At 39.9% G+C, this 18,359-nt stretch overlaps 1 protein-coding gene across 1 annotated transcript in view; it reads left to right on the plus strand.

The window, feature by feature from the left end:
• The first annotated feature begins 5,845 nt into the window (after nucleotides 1–5,845).
• The window catches only part of arhgap24 (Rho GTPase activating protein 24), a 66,847-nt gene continuing 54,333 nt past the window's right edge, over nucleotides 5,846–18,359 (plus strand). Inside the window, 2 exon segments of the mRNA XM_018662468.2 lie at nucleotides 5,846–6,333; nucleotides 15,121–15,345. Coding sequence (XP_018517984.1) covers nucleotides 15,136–15,345 — 210 coding nt within the window. The 5' untranslated portion in view covers nucleotides 5,846–6,333; nucleotides 15,121–15,135.

Raw genomic sequence — 18,359 nt, forward strand, 5'->3', positions numbered from 1 at the left:
CTGTGGCTCCTTCATCCCAGGGTTTCCCCCTACTTTTTTTTCTTTGTCTTGTTTTTTTAATGGTTCTCAGAAATGTTTTGCAGTAAACTGGCAGCGACAAAACAAGCGGCCAAAGCCTTGACCTCAGGGACCTGACAGTCTGCTGACCCCAGAGGGACTGTCTTTTTTCTTGACAATGTGACATCAGAGGGAACATTTTCCAGCAGGTTTCTTATCAATGATGTATTTTATTTTACTTGTTTTTTTTTTTTTTTTTTGTAGTTTTAGTAGCCAGTTATGAAAATAAAGTTTTGCATAACTGTTAAGTAGTCTCTCCAAATACTTACTTACTATTCTAAGTGTGGCCTCCTGTTATATGACTGGTGGGACTATATTTTGAGCAATGATTAATTGGAGTACTGTGTTTGACTTAAAAATTCCTTTCTTACTCACTGTGTTTTTGTCCTTTTTCTGCTCCTCTCCCAGCATCAGAAATACACTCATCAAGCGCTAAGAATACCAATACCGGGTATGGCCTCCGCCTGCTCTCAAAAAAGGCCTCAAGTATTTGTAGCCAAAAGATGCTGGAAACATTCCTTTGAGACCCTGGTTTGTGTTCACTCAATTGCAACACATCATTTCTGTAGATGTGTCGGTTGCACATTGATGTTGTGACTCTCCCATTCTACCACATCCCAGAGGTGTCTGGTTGGATTCAGATCTAATGACTGGGGAGGCCATTCGAGTACACTGAACTCACTGTCACATTCATGAAACCAGTTTGAGACGACTTTTGCTTTGTAACATGGGGCGTTTATGATGCTGGAAGCAGCCATTAGAAGATTGTAAACTGTGGCCGTAAAGGAATGAAGATGGTCAGCAACAATACTCAGATAGGCTGTGGCATTCAAACCATAATTGATTGGTATTAAGGGACCCAAAGTGTGCCAAGATAAACATTCCTCACTCTATTACACCACCACCACCAGCCTTGACCGTTGACACAAGACAGACTGAGTCCATGGATTCGTGCTGTTGCCAAAGTCTGACGCGACCATCTGTGTACCTCAGCAGATATCCAGATATCACAGTCAGAGTCACCCAGATCACATTCTTTCCCCATTCTAATGTTTGATGTGACCATTAACTATAACGCTTGACCTGCCACACAGCTGGCTGATTGGATAATTCCATGAATATGCAGGTGTACAGGTGTTCAGAGAGTGTGCATCATAAAATGAGAAAACAAAACTTTTGTTGCTGTGCAAACGTAAACACATTTAGTCCAGTTTTTTGAAATGCATGCACAGTGATTTTCAGGTGACTTGTTCTGGAATGACACATGGACCTCTGGTGGCTCCTTGATGGTATTGTATCAGATAGTTGTTTTTGCATTTTCTATTCCATTTGTCTTGAAGCTCCAACAAATACGACACTGTGATATTTCACTTTGATTGTTTTAATTTGAGCTCATATCTGTCTATTTACAATAAGTCTGACCATAATTTTATGGCATTTGCCAACATTAATGATTGGCTACTAAAAATGTGCAGTACATCAACATACAAATACTTTCTTCAAATAATATATTAATGTGATGACTTAATTTGAATGCACAGTTTAACAGATAAAGACAAATAGCTACAACCAAGCTTGTTAAATTTCCTTATCTAAAAGTTTTAGAAGTCACCACCAGAGAGCAATATTGCATCAAGGAAAACAATGGTGTGGAGGAAAGCTTACACCACTGTCCCTCAAGAAAAGATCAACTTTGATGGAAAATTACACTATTGCAGTTGTAAAGAAGAGATTATAGAAAAGAGCAAAAATAAAATAACTGAAAGTAAAGAATCATTGTTATTGGTAAATGTAGAGGTTAAGAGATGTTACTAGATTATGGCAGTCAAGGTCAACAGGATTTTTCAGTTTAATGCAGACAGGAGGAAGGGAAAATACCCGCGCTAGATAAATGAATAAAAGTATGTGCATACACCCACTGGAGTGTGGACTTGCCTTTGTGTCTTTGTGTTGATCTTTCAAAACTGTCAGTGAGGTAAAAGGAGGAAATACAACCTTCCTACTGTATTTTTCAGGAGACAAAATGAGACATGCAGTGATGACTATTAAAAAAATGTAAGGCGTGACCCTGACCTTGACAAACAACAGCACAGTGTACTCCCCCATAGACTAAGTAAGTACTATCAGCAATTGCATTTTATGAGAAGAGAGAAATGGGATGACATGCAACCCCAGACACTGTGGTTCATGGTGTAGACTTTAAATTCCCACCCATCCAGTTAGAATTAATTTAGAATTTTATTCACTACTTTGCTGTTGTGCTGATGATGGTCATGGTCACCTTTTTAGAAATCAAACCAGCAATAACAGATCTTGGACACTTGGGGGCAGCAGAAACAAGCTGTAAACATGGACATATTATCACCCTATTTAAGTTGATATGGAGAATTTGTTAGCAAACAGTTGCTAATTCACACATCCAGCAGATAAAAGGCAACTGTAGCATTCATCTTAAGTCATTTTTGTGTCAAATATTTACCCTCTCAGTAGCTAAAAGAGCCAAAAAATATTTTGCTGGTAAAAGCCTCCCTATGTTCAGCTAGTTGCAAACTTTGTCTGCCTGCTGTTTGGTGTTGGACACACAGTAGGTTTTTAGAGCTTTTCTAATATCAAAACATCATTGCTTTTTTTCTGCATGATGGAATTGCTCTCCTCGGCAACACACACCTGTTTACACACACAAACTTTTCTACTTCTCTCCTTGTTGATGTTTTAACGAAGTGTTCAATAAATCAGCAAAGTGGAAATAAAGAGGTCAGTTGCTCCTCTCTGCTTGTTGTTGCCTTGATGTGAATAGGAGCTGCTGCCATGGCCAGACACTTGCCAACAGAGGTCATGTACACACGCAGGGACACTGACTAGCCAGTGCTGTTCAGCTACTGCTTTCATTCACAATATCACTATTTATGCCATGCAACAGACTAGAATTACCAAACATTTATCTCAAGTACAGAGCAGTAAGAGGTCAAAAGTGAATACTACATATTGGTATAGCAATGGTAGAAGCCCGGAAATCAAAGTAATCAAAGTAACTGGGTCCTGGAGTCATCTCAGTCTGCTGGGAGAGGCTTTTGTCCACATGGGCCTCCAAAGATTTTCATTATCTGTCCAGAAGTCACCAACTGTTCAAAACCTCTGACTCGAAGGCCATGAGAACAGCAGACCCATTGAGAATATTTAAATTCCCAGAGGCTGTGAAGATTCATCCATTCTAATCTTATGAATTGTCTCCTATCAGATAGAGTCCCCCCCACAGTATCTCATGGGAGTAGATGCAGCTCCAGTTTGTTTACAGATGGCCACATCTTACGTCAGAAGGTCACAGTGTTTCGTGTTCAGCATTCCACATCCAGCAAATATAATAAAACATGCTGAAGGATGGCTGAGGACAGATGGCTCCAAGCCCACTATAGTTTGCTCTCAATATTTCATGTAATTTTTGTTTGATCTAACGCCTAAAAACTCACCTTCTGTGTGGTGTGTCCAAACAAGCAAGCACTGAGCATTCATTTAGGGTGTAAGTTTTGTAATGATGTCTGCAGAAGACACACACAGTGACTGGATTGTTGGGATCATTGGTTCCCAGCCTTTTGGTCAAGATCTGCCAAAGAAAAGTCTGACGGGTTTAATGTTTAAACAAATAACATAGAATAATTCTATATTTTTCTTACACACAATTGTATTCATTTTTTTCTAACTTTTTGCAAATTAGTTTTTTTTCCCATTTTTTTCTTCCAGGCCTCAATAAATATACTTTAGATTTAACCATGAACAGATGGAAAAAATCACTCACACATTCAACTGTGAATATGTGAGCAGTGTTAAGTGGTTTGTTTTTGGATGACAAGTCAAACAGGTTGGGATCCACTGGTCTATGTGGCTAAAAAAGATTGTACTGTAACAAAAAAAGTCACAAATTTTACTGCAGCTGAAAATATGCCATCAGTACAAAGTTTCCTGTAAGATCTTGATGACTTCTCTCGGGCTGTCCTGCACTAGAGAATGAGTTAAATATGGAAACAAAACAAAAAAAAAAAAAAAAAGGATAGAGACAGGTTTTCTGGATGAAATCTAATCTCGGTCTCTGCATTCAGAAAAGTGGCACTTTGAAGCTTTGGACAGATTCATGTCCAGCTGCTTACTCTTTGACCAATGATTTGACAGATGCTAATTGAAGGTCCAAAAGTGACAGCGTATGTCATCAACTCTGACCCCAGTCCCACCTCACTGCTGAGACTCAAACAGATCAATACATTCTGATGTGCTCAATAACCCAGCCAGGATCATGTTTTTTGACATCACCTCCTCCACATTCAACACCATGACAGCCATCTATCTCACCTCACTCAACCAGCTCGGAATCATATCACAACACACACCACACCAGTCAGATTTACCCACATTCATATATATTTGATTTTATGCATAAACTAATTCCCATCCTGATGATTTGATTTTGAGGAAGCAATTACTGGCAACATATCAGCCACCTCCCGTATAGATTGGAATTTACCTCCTGATTAATAATGAGCTGATTTTCCAGGAACCAGGGGATGTGGCTGACAAATATCGGGGACTCATTAAAGTTCAGTAACAGTTCTGTATCTGTGTTGTGTTGATAATTTTAATTGTAGCTTGCATGTTGTCCATTTCACTATGTTATGAGTTGGGAAACTGACTTCTTTAGGTGGTGAAAATTCAACCATCTGATTCTTCATAGACTTTTTTTTTTTTTTAGCTAAGCTTGAAACATTTCATGAGACTTAGATGCAAATCACCATTACATGTCTCCTAGAGAGCAATGGTAAAAAATGAACTCATCTTACTTCCATGGTCTTCCAACCTTTTCATTTTGTATACTCTTGAGGCTTAACTGTTTTCCAATGGCCATTTTATCACACATAATCTCATATAACTACCAGTATTTCATTTTTAGAGCTTACATGACAACCATGCATTGGAATCTCTATGGGAGTAACATCTTTTCAATTTATTTTGCTAGTTCTCTGGTCATACATCAGTAGTCTATGTCTGGTGATTACGCAGGTGGTGAAAAGTAGATAAGGGGCTTAATGACTGCATGAATGAGCTCAGGAATGTACTGTACATGCCTAACACCCATAACTAAAGTGTAAAGGCTTTTACCTATGATATCATCTCCATTTATCATACACATTTAACATTTTTATTTTTATATATTATGAGAACAATTCTCTTCTTCAGGCATGTTATTCAGAAGAAACCACTATGGAGAGGCTATGTAACAGAAAGAAATTTTAGACCACTCCCAAGTAAACAAGCTGCACTTTCCACTGTTGTGTATACAGCTGGGTTTACACCAAAGTGAGGATAGAGTCACTGAATAAATGTTTGTCAAGCTGCATGCATGCAGTAATCTGTATATGTCATCTTTAAGACGCCGTAAAACTGGGTAAGTTTTCTGTGTCCGTATGCTGAATTACTCACAGATGATGTATGGAAAATTCAGGATTTATATTGCAACATTATGGACCATAGCAAAGTTTAGTCATTTCTTGGCTGTTGGGATTTTGAGAATAGTGGAAACACAGTGTGAGAGTTTAAAAAAGAAACTGCCAGTTGCTTGTGTGTAATCAGAAATGCAAGAGAAAGTCAGCTGCACTGCTGGAGCACTGCTAAGTTAGAGCTCTCATCTTAAGACTTCCTCAAACATGCTCTCTCTCACACATATACACACACACTTTCCCCCTCCTTCTCTCCTCCCTCCCTTCCTCCCTCCTCCTCCTCCTCTCTGTAACCAACATAGACACACACTCCTCTCACACTGAATGTGAGCGTCTCACCAGCAAGGATGACTGGAGGAGTTGGGGCTGCATAGGCTTCAGCGTGTGATTGTGCGTGGGTGCACGAGGGTGTGCATGTGTCTGGGCGGACTCCCGCTGTAATGGTGCGCCATGTGTGACTGTGCTGACCACGACAGCCACCCTGTCCACAGCAGAGACTCTCTCAGCATGCAGATGGTGTGAGCAGTCAGGGGAAAAGTTTTTAACAGCTTGTCCGAGCTTCAGCTAACTCAATCTACTCTGCACACACTGAACCAGTCCAGGAGGGGAGCAGACCCAGCAGCAGCAGCAGAAGCAGAGGCAGAAGCAGAAGAGCTGGACTGCAACTTCAGCTTGTCTCAGCCCCGGAATTTCTATTGTTGTTGATTGATTGCCTGTCACTGGATTGGATAAAATAGTTGTGCATCACCACACGTCACAGCTCTAGGATTAAACAAGGCTGTTTATTTGAAAGGTGAGTCTGTTGTTTGAGGTTGTCTGAGGTCTCATTTTGTGGTTTTGCTTCTCAAGTGTCATTTTGCCTGAATGTTGGTGATTTTATGCCAGTGCCCCTGTTGTTCATGAGCCACATTCACATATATCTACACACTTTTGCATGTAATAGGAATATGAGGATGCTGCAAGCAAATGGTCTGACTGACTGGTCCAATCTAGAAGGATAGAGTGACACTTACAGTTATGTAAAATTCATTTGAACCAGGTATCTCTGAAGCTGAACTTGATATAAAACTGTAGAAGTAACAACATAGCAGTATGTGGTAATATCTTTGACATTTGGTGGTGTTTCAGTTCAAGTGCCCTCAGTTTACTGAACAATGATACAGTAACATCAGTGCTTATGGTGACTGAACTCCAGACTCCAAGCAAACTTCCAGCATCGCTCATTTTCCAATGGATTTAATACGCTAGGTTAATGGTTCATTAATGTGATCTATTTCCACTGTGTTAAACTAGTGACAGAACTCATCCAGCTGTGTCACCAGCACTAAGTGTCATGTTGAGACTGGAGTAGAGATGCATCAGGGGAAATAAGTGCACAACTTTGTATTTATATGTAGATGTCTCATAGCTGGGTGGGCATGCTGAGAGTATGTAAGACACATTGTGAAAATGACTACACTCTATAATCTTTATCTAAAGCTTATTAGCAACATTGTTAGTCTGTAAAAACATAACTGAAATACCAATTTACTGTGGGTAACTATAGCAACGACTCAGATGGAGAGCATCAGTTTTCTGCACTTTTCAGGTAGGTTTTAGTCACATAATTAAAATTCAGTGGCTCTATTAGACCAGTACTTTGCAGGGACTTGCTAATTATGGTGTAGGACATACAGATGGCGAGACGGTTGCATGTGCCATCCAAAACACTGACCCCCTGTCTGGCTGTCGGCTGAACAAACAGGGAGGAAAACTCAATTATGTCTGGATTAATGTTCTAGTTGTGCTGCTTGTGTAAGGATGACTACAGGAACATTGTACCCACAATGTTAAAATGAGGCAGACTACAGAGAATGACAAAAGATTTCAAACAATAAGAGTGAAAGGAGGGGTGGAGAGGACAAGAAGGGAACGTGTTGTTTCCCACACCTGGTGTGTTAATGGAAAAGGAATATATGAAGACAAACAGCGCATGAGCTAAGGTAGAAGGAGGGAAGATATGATGACCCCTGTGTGCCAGGAATGTCTGCAGTGCACAAGCTGTGCTGCTGGAAAACCCAGGGATCAGGTTCCCCGTGTCAGCTGCTGCACTCGACTGTTCCCAGGTCTAACTTTGTGATATCTGTTTATTAAGAGAGGGAAAAGGATGGAGACAAGGAAGGCTAAAAAAGCAGCAAAACTAGGGTTTGAAATTGGAAAATTCGTATGTAAAGGAGCTGTTTTTAATTTTATACACTTTCGCTTTCTAGCAGTTAAAAGAGAATATTGATAACCACTCTCATGTCTTACATAAGGCTACATCCAGCAGCTGGTTGGCTTAGCTTAGCACAAAGACTGGGTAACAGCTAGACTAATTCTGTCTGAGGCTAACAAAATCCACCTACTAAAACTACTTCTACTTTTACAGTACATTAATTAACACGATATAAAGAATCTCAGTTCTATAAACTGCACAAAAACTGGAGTTGATGACATTTTGCCATTTTTATTTTGTTTGCTAGACATGCTAACTTCCTGCAGTCTCGAAAGGTTATCTGGGCAACTGCTCAAGGGCAAGCAACAGTAACACATAACCCCTCCCAAAACATTGATTTGATGTTTTCACACTTCTGTTTTTGGATGACTTGAAATATTAGCATGCTTCAGTGATGTTCTTTTTTACAGCTGGACATAGCCAAGTTAGCTACTCCTTCATTTCCGCTCTTCATGCTAAATTAAGCTGACTGACTGCTCGTAAACATGAAAAGCAGTATCAGTATCTTCTCATCTAACTTTCTGCCAAAAGCAAATAAGTATAAAAATCTCAAACTATTCATTTAACATGTTGAATTTACTTGACACGGGCTAGTTCACTTTGAGAATCTATAGTAAGGTGACATTTATTAAGGTTAAAATGCAGCGTCAGCTTTGCTTTCTGTAAACTGCTTCTGCAAGCAACATCCTTGGGGAAAATGACCATGATCACAGGTGTGATTTTCAGTTCACCCTCTCACTTTGTAAGCTGGTATACTATATTTTGTAAGGAAAATAACCTCCTGTGTTCACATATCTCCTTCATAAAAGAAAACCACATCAACAGTATCATTCATTCAGTTGATGTAACACATGTAGCATGAGTCAGAGGTCAGTGTAAAATCTTCACCCTCATCTCTCCACAGGGCGGTTGCTCAGTTCCCAGACATACTGTGACACATGGTATGGAGAAAAATAGAGAGGGAGGGGGGACGATGCAAGTAAGGGGGTAACGGGTGTATCACACCAAAAGAGCTGCATTGTAGACTGTGAAGGGGGCCACATATGGCGTCTAAATCGGTGTGTAGACAAAATAGACATTGACTCATCGCATTGATTCATACAGGAGGGCCTGAGAGTTTATTAGGCATTTCAGCAACAGGAGCAAAGAGAAAATTTATATCCAAGAACTGATCCCTCTGTGTTTGTGATACATTAAACCGCCCACCCTCATCTCCCTCCCTCCCTTCCTGCTTCCATCCATCCACCTATGTCTCTGTGACTCACAGTAGGTTGTGTGGGTAGTGACTGATCATGGACTATTCATGGACCTACCCTACAATGAAGGATAGGTCCCAACGTCACTTTAACCCCCTTCACCATTAAATCTTGATAGACATGACTTGTGCATGTGTCGGGTGGAGCAATGGATCAGGTTGATTTTCCGTTGTTGTTGTGTATGCGTGTGTGTGTGTGTGAGTATTTCCATCTGTGACTGCTCTGAAGCCCTTCCTCTTTCACATCCTCTCCAGCGATTAGCACAGCAACAGCACAGCAAGAAGCATGCCCTCCTCTCACCTCTACGACTTTTCAGCAGGAGTCTTAACAGAAACAGACTGCTCTCGAGGTAGCAGCTTTGGTAGCGGAAGGTTATATTTGTCTTTAACACATGAGGGTCATGGAGGCCCTATTCAGACTTTAAGGGGGAAGGTTACTTAGGGATATTTAAAGGGTTGAGAGCACTGACTGGCAATGTGAAGTTCATGTTTCCTCTGTTGCGTGTTTTGTGGTGTTTATGCTGTTAACGGGGTACTAGGGTGGTATGAACACATGCATAAACAAATGCGAATTATAGGCTTCAAATGAAGTGAACATGGATTTTGTCAGAACTATTGGCTTTGATGTGAATTAGCCTTGGAGAGATGGTGGGTAATGAAACACAGGCAGAGCTTTATGTCATTGCCAGGTGGATTCAATCAGCTGTCAAACATGCTGACTTGCAAACAGAAGGAAGTCACCACATGCCATGTGTCCACCAGTCACATCTTACTGGCAGCTTTGCGGTTGCTTCATAGACAGACAGACAAACACATAGATAGATAGATAGATAGATAGATAGATAGATAGATAGATAGATAGATAGATAGATAGATAGATAGATAGATAGATAGAGCTCTAGCTGTCAAGAGAGATTTAATCAGACTTGATAAGACTAAATGGTTTTGACCCACTGTGGCTTTCCTGTCTCACACACCATTGACCTTTGCATCATCCAAAGAAAGTTGGCAGAGGGATTACTGGCAAGCACTGAGGCCAATGTGGAGTACAGCAGCTGCTGAAAATGTAAAACTGAGGAGTGAAGACAGACAGATGGTAATATGGCACTGTCTGCCACGATAAAGGACATGAATAAAGAATTCATGTCTGCAATTAATCAGTGACTCATTAAGGCTTCAAGCAAAAGATTATTGAATTACTCTGATCATTGATAACTTTTAATATAATGCACATTGCTACATTGGGTTTTCATCAACGGTATTTTGAAAAAATGTTTCTTACTGAAACAGACTGGCAGTTGACCATTAGCTAGACCCCTCCCGCCAAAACAGGTAAAACTAAGCAACTGTAATTAGGCTTGGCAAATCTGTCAAATTTTGGTGGCATACACTGGGCTGTGAGAAATATACTCATCGTTTAAAGAGTTTGGAGGCTGGTGTGCTTTTCTAGCCTCTCCAAAACCAAAAATACAAGGGTGTGTAAGAAAATAAATTAAACTCTGTGTTTATAAGCTACAGTTGTTAGCACGTTTGGCTAATTTGCTCACTACCAATTAACTTTACATCCCAGGCCAAAGAACATATCATTAACTACATTCATGGGTTACAGGTTATATTAAGACCCACCACTGTATAGTACTCCATTGGTGTGTCATAATGATAGCTGTCCTGCTCCTTATTGTCAGCCAAACAAGGTTTTGGTAGAAAGACTAAGGTCTACACTACAATATATGAAAAATGTGTTCTTTTTTTTTTCCTTTTTTTACAGCATCTGCATGGATCATCAGCTGTTGATGCTTATTGCATCAGATATGCAGTTTAAGCCTCAGTCTTTTCAGCATAATGTACAAAGCCATTAAATGCATATTAATACTTCTAGAAACAGTAGCTTCAATCAACTCATGAGGCTGATATTAGCTAGTAGAATGATGTTTGCCAGATGAGGTTTTGTCTGCCCCTGTCTGAAATCAAGGACACACTGTGAGGTAAACCTGCTCCTGTTATTATTTGTGTATTATCTGTGTAGGCCTACTGAGCAAGAATTAAAAGCTTTGACAGGTATGGCAACAGTATCAAGGTGAAGGGGCTTAGCAAATGTGTTTGAAAACTGAATTCATGTCACATGATGTTGGTAAAATGCACTTAGCACATTCATGTATGCCATGTCAATTATAGCAACCACAGGATGGGAAAAGCAGTCGACCCAAGTTTGTTGTGTCCATTTCTCTCTTGATGGAGTGCTCCCTTGCTGCTGTTTTGACTGGCCACTTCCTGTGGTCACATAAGATTTCCTGCCACTGTCCCTGGCCAACACCAAAATCTTTGGCAGTTTAGGTAACAGTGTGTATAGTCTCAATAAGCAGGGAATTGAACAGTCTTTTCTTTGCAGCCCAAATATATGATTTAGGTAACTGTTGTATTTTTACCCCAGAAAAATCTTCCCTTGCACAAGTATATTTTCCCAAAGGATGAGCCAGACTGTGAAGTGAGGCCTCAATCTCCTTTCCTCAAAACTGGCTCAGTTCAGATAGTTCAGGCTTTTGTGTGCTGTTAGCTTCAGTACTTTCCCATATGGGGAGCAAACAGTCTGTGTATGCACAGACAGCCTGATGCTGTGAGGCGGATCCTGTATGGACAAGAAGGTCTGCAGTATCACATTTCAGAGATTTTTATAGTCTCATCAAGCTCCCTTTCTTGTTTAGACCTCTAGATAACCTTCGTCAGTGTGTTGGTATAATCTTATCCATGATGTAGCCAACACATGGTGCAAATACAGCCATTTTTTATTATGCATAGGTTCATCATCACAAGTATCAGTTTATCATGAAATGGTTCTGGCCCACGAAACACTCCAAAATGATTTATTGTACAGTTCAGTGCCTTCTTGGCCGCTCTGAGAAAAACTTCATCACCAAAGACACATCCAGACACATTTTATGATTTCACTGACAGAGGCACATTTTTAAACCAACAAACAGGCATCCCTTAACCTGAGATAGCCAGGCTCTGTATACATTTAACTGATGGATACAGACAGTGTGCCCAAATGGAGACAAAACACCAGTTGCAAGATCCTCCCTCCTTTTCTCTTTTAGTTGTGGTGTTTGAATGTATTCATTTTTCTTCGACTGCCACAGAGCCACAGATATGTTGCATCCTGCTAAGAAATTATAGTGCATGCCACATAACCTTAGGGGGCTGATTCGTGACTATCTTTGTGTTGTCCTCACAAGTGAGTGTACAGTATGCGTTTGTGGTATGCATGTGTGGCCGTCTGCGCTGTACACTGAGCTGTTGTTGTTTTTAGTGAAGGTCAGTGTCTGTTCCCACAGACTTCTCAGCGTGGTCAAAGTTCTCAGGCCTGCTGTGAGAAAATTTGGGGATTTTCTTTAAACTCTTGAAATGTTACTTGACAGTTGAAACAGATTAAAGCCAGGACATGAGCAGATGGTAATATGCAGTGTTAATTGTCACTTTGGAAATGAAATCCTCCATCATACTGCTGCATTTATTATCCCACAGATCAGACCTAATATCATAACCAAACTTAAAGAACAAAATTGGGCTTCATGTCAACCTCAAATTACTTTTCTCCCTAGGATATAAAAAGTTTAATGTTAAAATTAGTCCTCTAGCAATTTTAAATGCAGGGCTTGCATACTTTGAAATTTGTGACATTTATTTCTCATGTTTCAGGCTGCCTTGAGTGAAGTAGATATCCTATTTCTTTGCTTTCAGTGCTGCTTTTCTAATCTTGTTGTTATGGTCGAGGTAAAATCATTACCATTACATAGTGTATCTAGTTCCACTGCTTATCTTTGGAAACTGCAGGCTCGGGGGACAGAGACACTACTGCCACACAGAAAGATACAGACACATACACCTGCACACACAGGTGTTTTACAGGGACACAGGATGCACCGCTTGGGAGCCTACAATGTGCTGAATGGACAAAACAGTCAGGTAGCGATGTCTTCTTGCAGAGTCTTTGCAGCTGGTTCATAGGAAAAGCGTTTGCAGAAAGGATGGCTACAGATGAAAACTAGGTTTGAGAAGAGGTCAGCTAGCTCACATTTAGCCCTTGTTAAGTTATTGGTTCACAAAATTGAGGTAAATGAACAAATGCACATGCCTTCCTAGCAAGCTCATTATCCCCCATTGCACCCAATTGTTTGATAAACACATGATATTTACTTTTGGGCCAATGCTTTTATAAGACTCTAGGCTGAAAAAGCATCAATACATTGTAAATAGACAGAGATTTTAGAACTGATAGAAATGTAGAAATTAAGAATAATAATATGGATAATTAATACATGAACAATGCTATATAATCATCCTCCAATCCTCAGGTTGAAAGAGGCTGCTTATCCTGCCGTTTCATCTGTAAAATTTCACATTCATCACTTAATGGATGTTGTTAACACATCATTTCCCATGATTCTACTAGATTTGTTTGATAGACCCCACAAACTAGCTCTTAGCAGGAACATAAAAATGAAGATGAATAACTTTCTAAAGGTCAAAATTCATCATGCTGTTGCTGAATGGTCTGAACAACCACTAACTTTTCAAATAATCTTATTCCATTTGTCTGATAATTTATAGACTTAGTAATGATTATGCCTTCTATCCCTGTGTAGCAATTTATTACCTCTGGACTAGACCACAGTGTAATGTAAATTTTAAATAGTGTTTCTACTCTCAGCCAGCTCCAAGTTATTCACATTGAGTTATTTACAATTTCAGTTTGTAGCAGCACAGGCCAGTCCCTGCAGTGCAGTTAACTAGGCCCTGTGCAAGAGGCATGAAATTGCAAAGGGGCTGTGGCACCAGACTGGCAACACAGCAGGTGACTCCATCAACAGATGTGTGTACCAACCCTAGACTGTGATTTATGCTGTGTGTGTGTGAGTGTGTGTCCATATGTGTACTTACAGACTGTTCAAGCTAACAGAATCAAGTCTGTAGGAAGCAGCAGGATTAGTGTTAAATGATCCCACACAAAGAAGAATTTTTCCTTGAATGAACTGAGCTCAGATGATAGCTTTCACCGCTGTTGAAGTAAGCACTGCACACACTTTTTTTTTTTAATGCAAAGATGAAGTAGAGTTGGATGACAGATAATAAGTAGGTTATGGCCACCACAATGCAAAACAAGTAAAAAAAACAGCTATTTTCTGAGCGGAATGCGGAGGAGTGAGCATGTTTCTGCATGCACATGCATACAGGACATGCTTGCTTGGACCGTGTGCTTGAAACCAGAGAAAGTTTTGAAATCACCACAGCAGTCCCCACTGCACTTGCTGCACTGCCGCCTGGAACACTACTGGGCTGCATCTGGTCCTCATCTGGACCTGTGGGCCGTTTGGATGTCCACCAAAGTCAAGCTCCACCAGAGCCACTGATAACATGGCAATGCTTAAAGCTGACAGCAGCAGTCTCCGAGTAGTAGCATATGTCTGTGAATGATGCAGAGGTTTAAACAGTCTGTTATGCTATGGAAACAATAAGCATATGGCAATTTGGTGTTTGGGCTATATGTGTTGATGTGTGTGAGGGTTATAGGTGCAGTCAGCGTAGGAGGGAGACACAAGGAAAAAAGATAAAAGAGATTTGAGGTTGGGTCTGTGGTCTTGTTATCTGGCTTTTGAACTCCTCCTCTCATATCTCCCCTTCTGCCTCTGTCTCATTGCAACACTCAATTCTGTCTGCCCCAAATTCCATGATGTTCCATGAGAGGCAAACCACAGTGAGTAGGCAAGACATTCCTGTTAAAGGGTTGACTCCTATAAGCCATGAACATTGTTAACAATAAAAAATTATATTTGTTCTGGTCAATCAGGATAATCAAAAGACTGTAGTATTTTGGAAACTGCCAGTGTCTATAACTGTTGCACTTCATCATACTAGTACATTCCTCTGTTGGCTGAAATCTCTCAGAATATGGGAGCACTAGGCTTAATATTCACTGGTGTTTTTATGATTTCTATTCTAAATGCTTGTACTTAATTTGGAGAGGGAACATTTATGAATTCTGTATCATCTTCAGCTGTTTTGCCTGTTCGCAGATCAGAGCTGCTGTAATGGACGACCAGTGTGTGTCCCACAGCAGTCCCCAGCGCAGCAGAGGTCAGGCCAGCACAGAAGTACAGAGGCAGGGGCGGTCGAATGTCATCAGGTGTGGGTGGCTCAGGAAGCAAGGAGGTTTTGTCAAGACTTGGCACAGTCGTTGGTTTGTGCTGCGAGGGGACCAGCTCTACTATTACAAAGACGAAGAGGAGACCAAAGCCCTGGTAAGGCTGTGAAAAGACTAATCCCAACTAATCTTGAAACTGTGGCATCACACACAAAACACAGATATCACGGACTGATCATTGAGTTTGTGCTGAATACTCTCACAGCATTTTTGGGCAGTGTTCAGCTATGTAAAAAACATTTTCTTTCTTCTGAGCTGGTCAAGCTGACAAGTTGATGGGAATCCAGCAGTCAGCTAACTTGTAACTGAGAAAACCTAAAGGAGCTACTTGTGTAAGTTTTGCTATCCTGACATAGCTAATGTTACATTAACAGCTACCAGACTAGAATAAAAATTAAGTTCAGCATTAAACTTTATCCTTTTACTTGCCAACAGCTGTCTCTAGCAGTGGAAAACAACTGCAATGTTTTGCTTCTAGTTCTATCACCTCTCTTTATCTATTGAAGTTAGTATGCTAACCAGCTAGCCCTGGACCTGCCTCTGTCTCATCACTTTCCGATAGCAACCCACTGTAGCGTCCAGACAGCCCTGAAGAAAGTAATGCTGCTCAGAGGGTGTATTATACCCTTCTGTATTGTAAACTCAACTATTTTATGCTTTGTTAAACATCTGCTCCACCACAGAAGTAAAAACTATAGATTTTAAATAAAAAACAAAAGTCTGTAAAAGCTCATCAAAGACACTGTATTATCAGAATATAAAGCAGTTGTACCAAACCTTTCTGGCTTGTAAAAATGATTCTTCTATCATTTTTTTCAGATGTCTTTTAGCAGTTAAAGAGATTTCCTCCCTAAATCTCTCAGATGGTTTCATTTAAATAACTATTTGAGGCCTAAAGAGGAAAAATTATCCACAATTTCCCAAAAACAACAAAGAGCAGAACATATCACAAAAACTGAAAACAGATTTTTTTTTTTTTTTTTTTTTTGTTGTTGTTGCAGAATTCTTCTTTTTTGCTTCTTTCCTCTCCCATTTATCATCTCACGACCCCTCTGATTTATCTTGTGATCCTTTGGAGGGGCCTGACAAGGTTGGGGACCACTGGACTACACTAGCTGACTGTATATAGATAAAACTAGCTGTACTTTGAACAGCTATGACAGGAGAATGCTGCTTACACAGTGATTCATCAGTATTAACAATCTAATAATGTGATATGTAATATCACCTTTGATACAGTCAGTGCTACTTCTATAGAAAATTAAATGCTGGAATTTAACCTCTTACGTTTTTATACATTGTGGTATTGGTACATAAGAATTTCCTCCACCTTTGTCAAGAACAGCCGATGAGATGAGAGGTACATGCTGCAGGAGGAAATATTTGGGAATTATTTGGTTCCCATGCTCTGTGCCAGCTGCTGCACCAGTTCTGAGTTAGGTTAATTGATTTGAAACAGGTATGTCTGTTCAGTAGCACACAGAGACAGAAGAGGTAAATCTGGATAGCTAGACACACAGCCCTTTGTCTAGTACAGGAGTGAATGTTGATCTAGTAGGTCTGAAAGTCACAAAATTAGCATCAAGTCATTCTTACATTGTATCTATGATCCCCACATACCTCAGGACATGCCCAAACATCAGTTTGAAAATGAACATTTGAAACACAACTTAGGCCTATGTAGGAGTTCCCTCCAGATAGTTGACTCCCACTCTTTCCAGCCGCTAAAGCAATCCCTTAGTGTGTCTCCAACCAAACTCATCCCTTTACATAATAAGATCAAAACACAATAAAAAAAATACAGCTTTTCAGGATAAAGATACAAGTATTTGTCATTAATTGTAAGACCAATAATGAGTAAAACAAAAAGATACACTTGTGTTTCAGCACATGTACCCAAATACATGCCAGTATATGTTTCATCTATACAGTGTGGAGAAGCCAAACCATCTACATCATAGACCATCATGTTCTTAACAAACTACTAATATAATAGCAGAGTGAATCAGATAAAATCTTATTAGTACACAGCAGTAGAATTAGTAATATGAGTATTAACTTATAGTGGTGTTTAAATTATTATGTTAAATAATATAGAAATCCATGATTTTAGATATCATATCTAAATCAATTGCTGAAGCTGAGAATACATAGGGGTTTATCATAAAATGGTAGGATAATGGTACACTCGCTTTTTATCCCACTTTCATGACTTACAAATTTTGCAAACAAAAGGACCATCTGTCTCTAACTTAAGCTTTAGTTCCTGTAATTATGTTATTTTGTGCAATTTGTGAAATACCTCTACTCATAAGATGCAAATGTGAGAATGTTTGTGTAAATGTTTTGGCCAAAACATCACATGAAATGAACCGAGAAGCACATTTAGCTTATCTCAAACATTCAAATTGCCATGCCTCTGAAACAGCTGTGGACACCTGGGTCCCACAGAGCAGATGCATCTCACAGTCAAATGAGACAACAAGATTTGACTCTGATTCAAATGAGATGGGTTGTTTTGACTGTTTGACTATAAGTCAAAGTAAACTGTTGTGAGCCTGTTTTCAGTGAGGCCAGCACACAAAGCTATAGTGGGAGAAAAGGAGACAATGAGTAATGCAGAGAATAAGGCCGTCACTAACGTTACTGTAACCAGGCAGCCTCTCTCACAGAGCATGTGTAGACCGAACAAAAGAGGCCGCCAGACAGGCTTTGGATTCTCGTCACAAATCAAAATCACAGAAATGTGGAAATCTGGAAGGGGAGGGTTGAATAATTAATTCCACAAGGTTAGTTCAATAAGGCTCTGTGTGTTTTTAACAAGATGTCTTTGGTGACATTAAAATGACAACTGCTATAAATTGAAATATGTTCTCAATGATTTACGCTACTTCTGTTATTCAGGGATCAGGGATTGAGTGTCAGGGAGCCAAGGACAACTGAATGCAGAAAACAAGTGATATTAAAGCAGTAGTTACATGCTTGATGGCTTTATTGCCAAGAGGTAGATGAGAAGATCAATACCTCTCTCATATCTGTCAGTTAAAAGTCAAGCTATGGCCAAGAGACAATTAGCTTAGCATAAACATGTAGGAAAGAAGGGGAGAGCAT

Source organism: Lates calcarifer, linkage group LG9, assembly GCF_001640805.2.
Source record: "Lates calcarifer isolate ASB-BC8 linkage group LG9, TLL_Latcal_v3, whole genome shotgun sequence".
NCBI lineage: Eukaryota > Metazoa > Chordata > Actinopteri > Centropomidae > Lates > Lates calcarifer.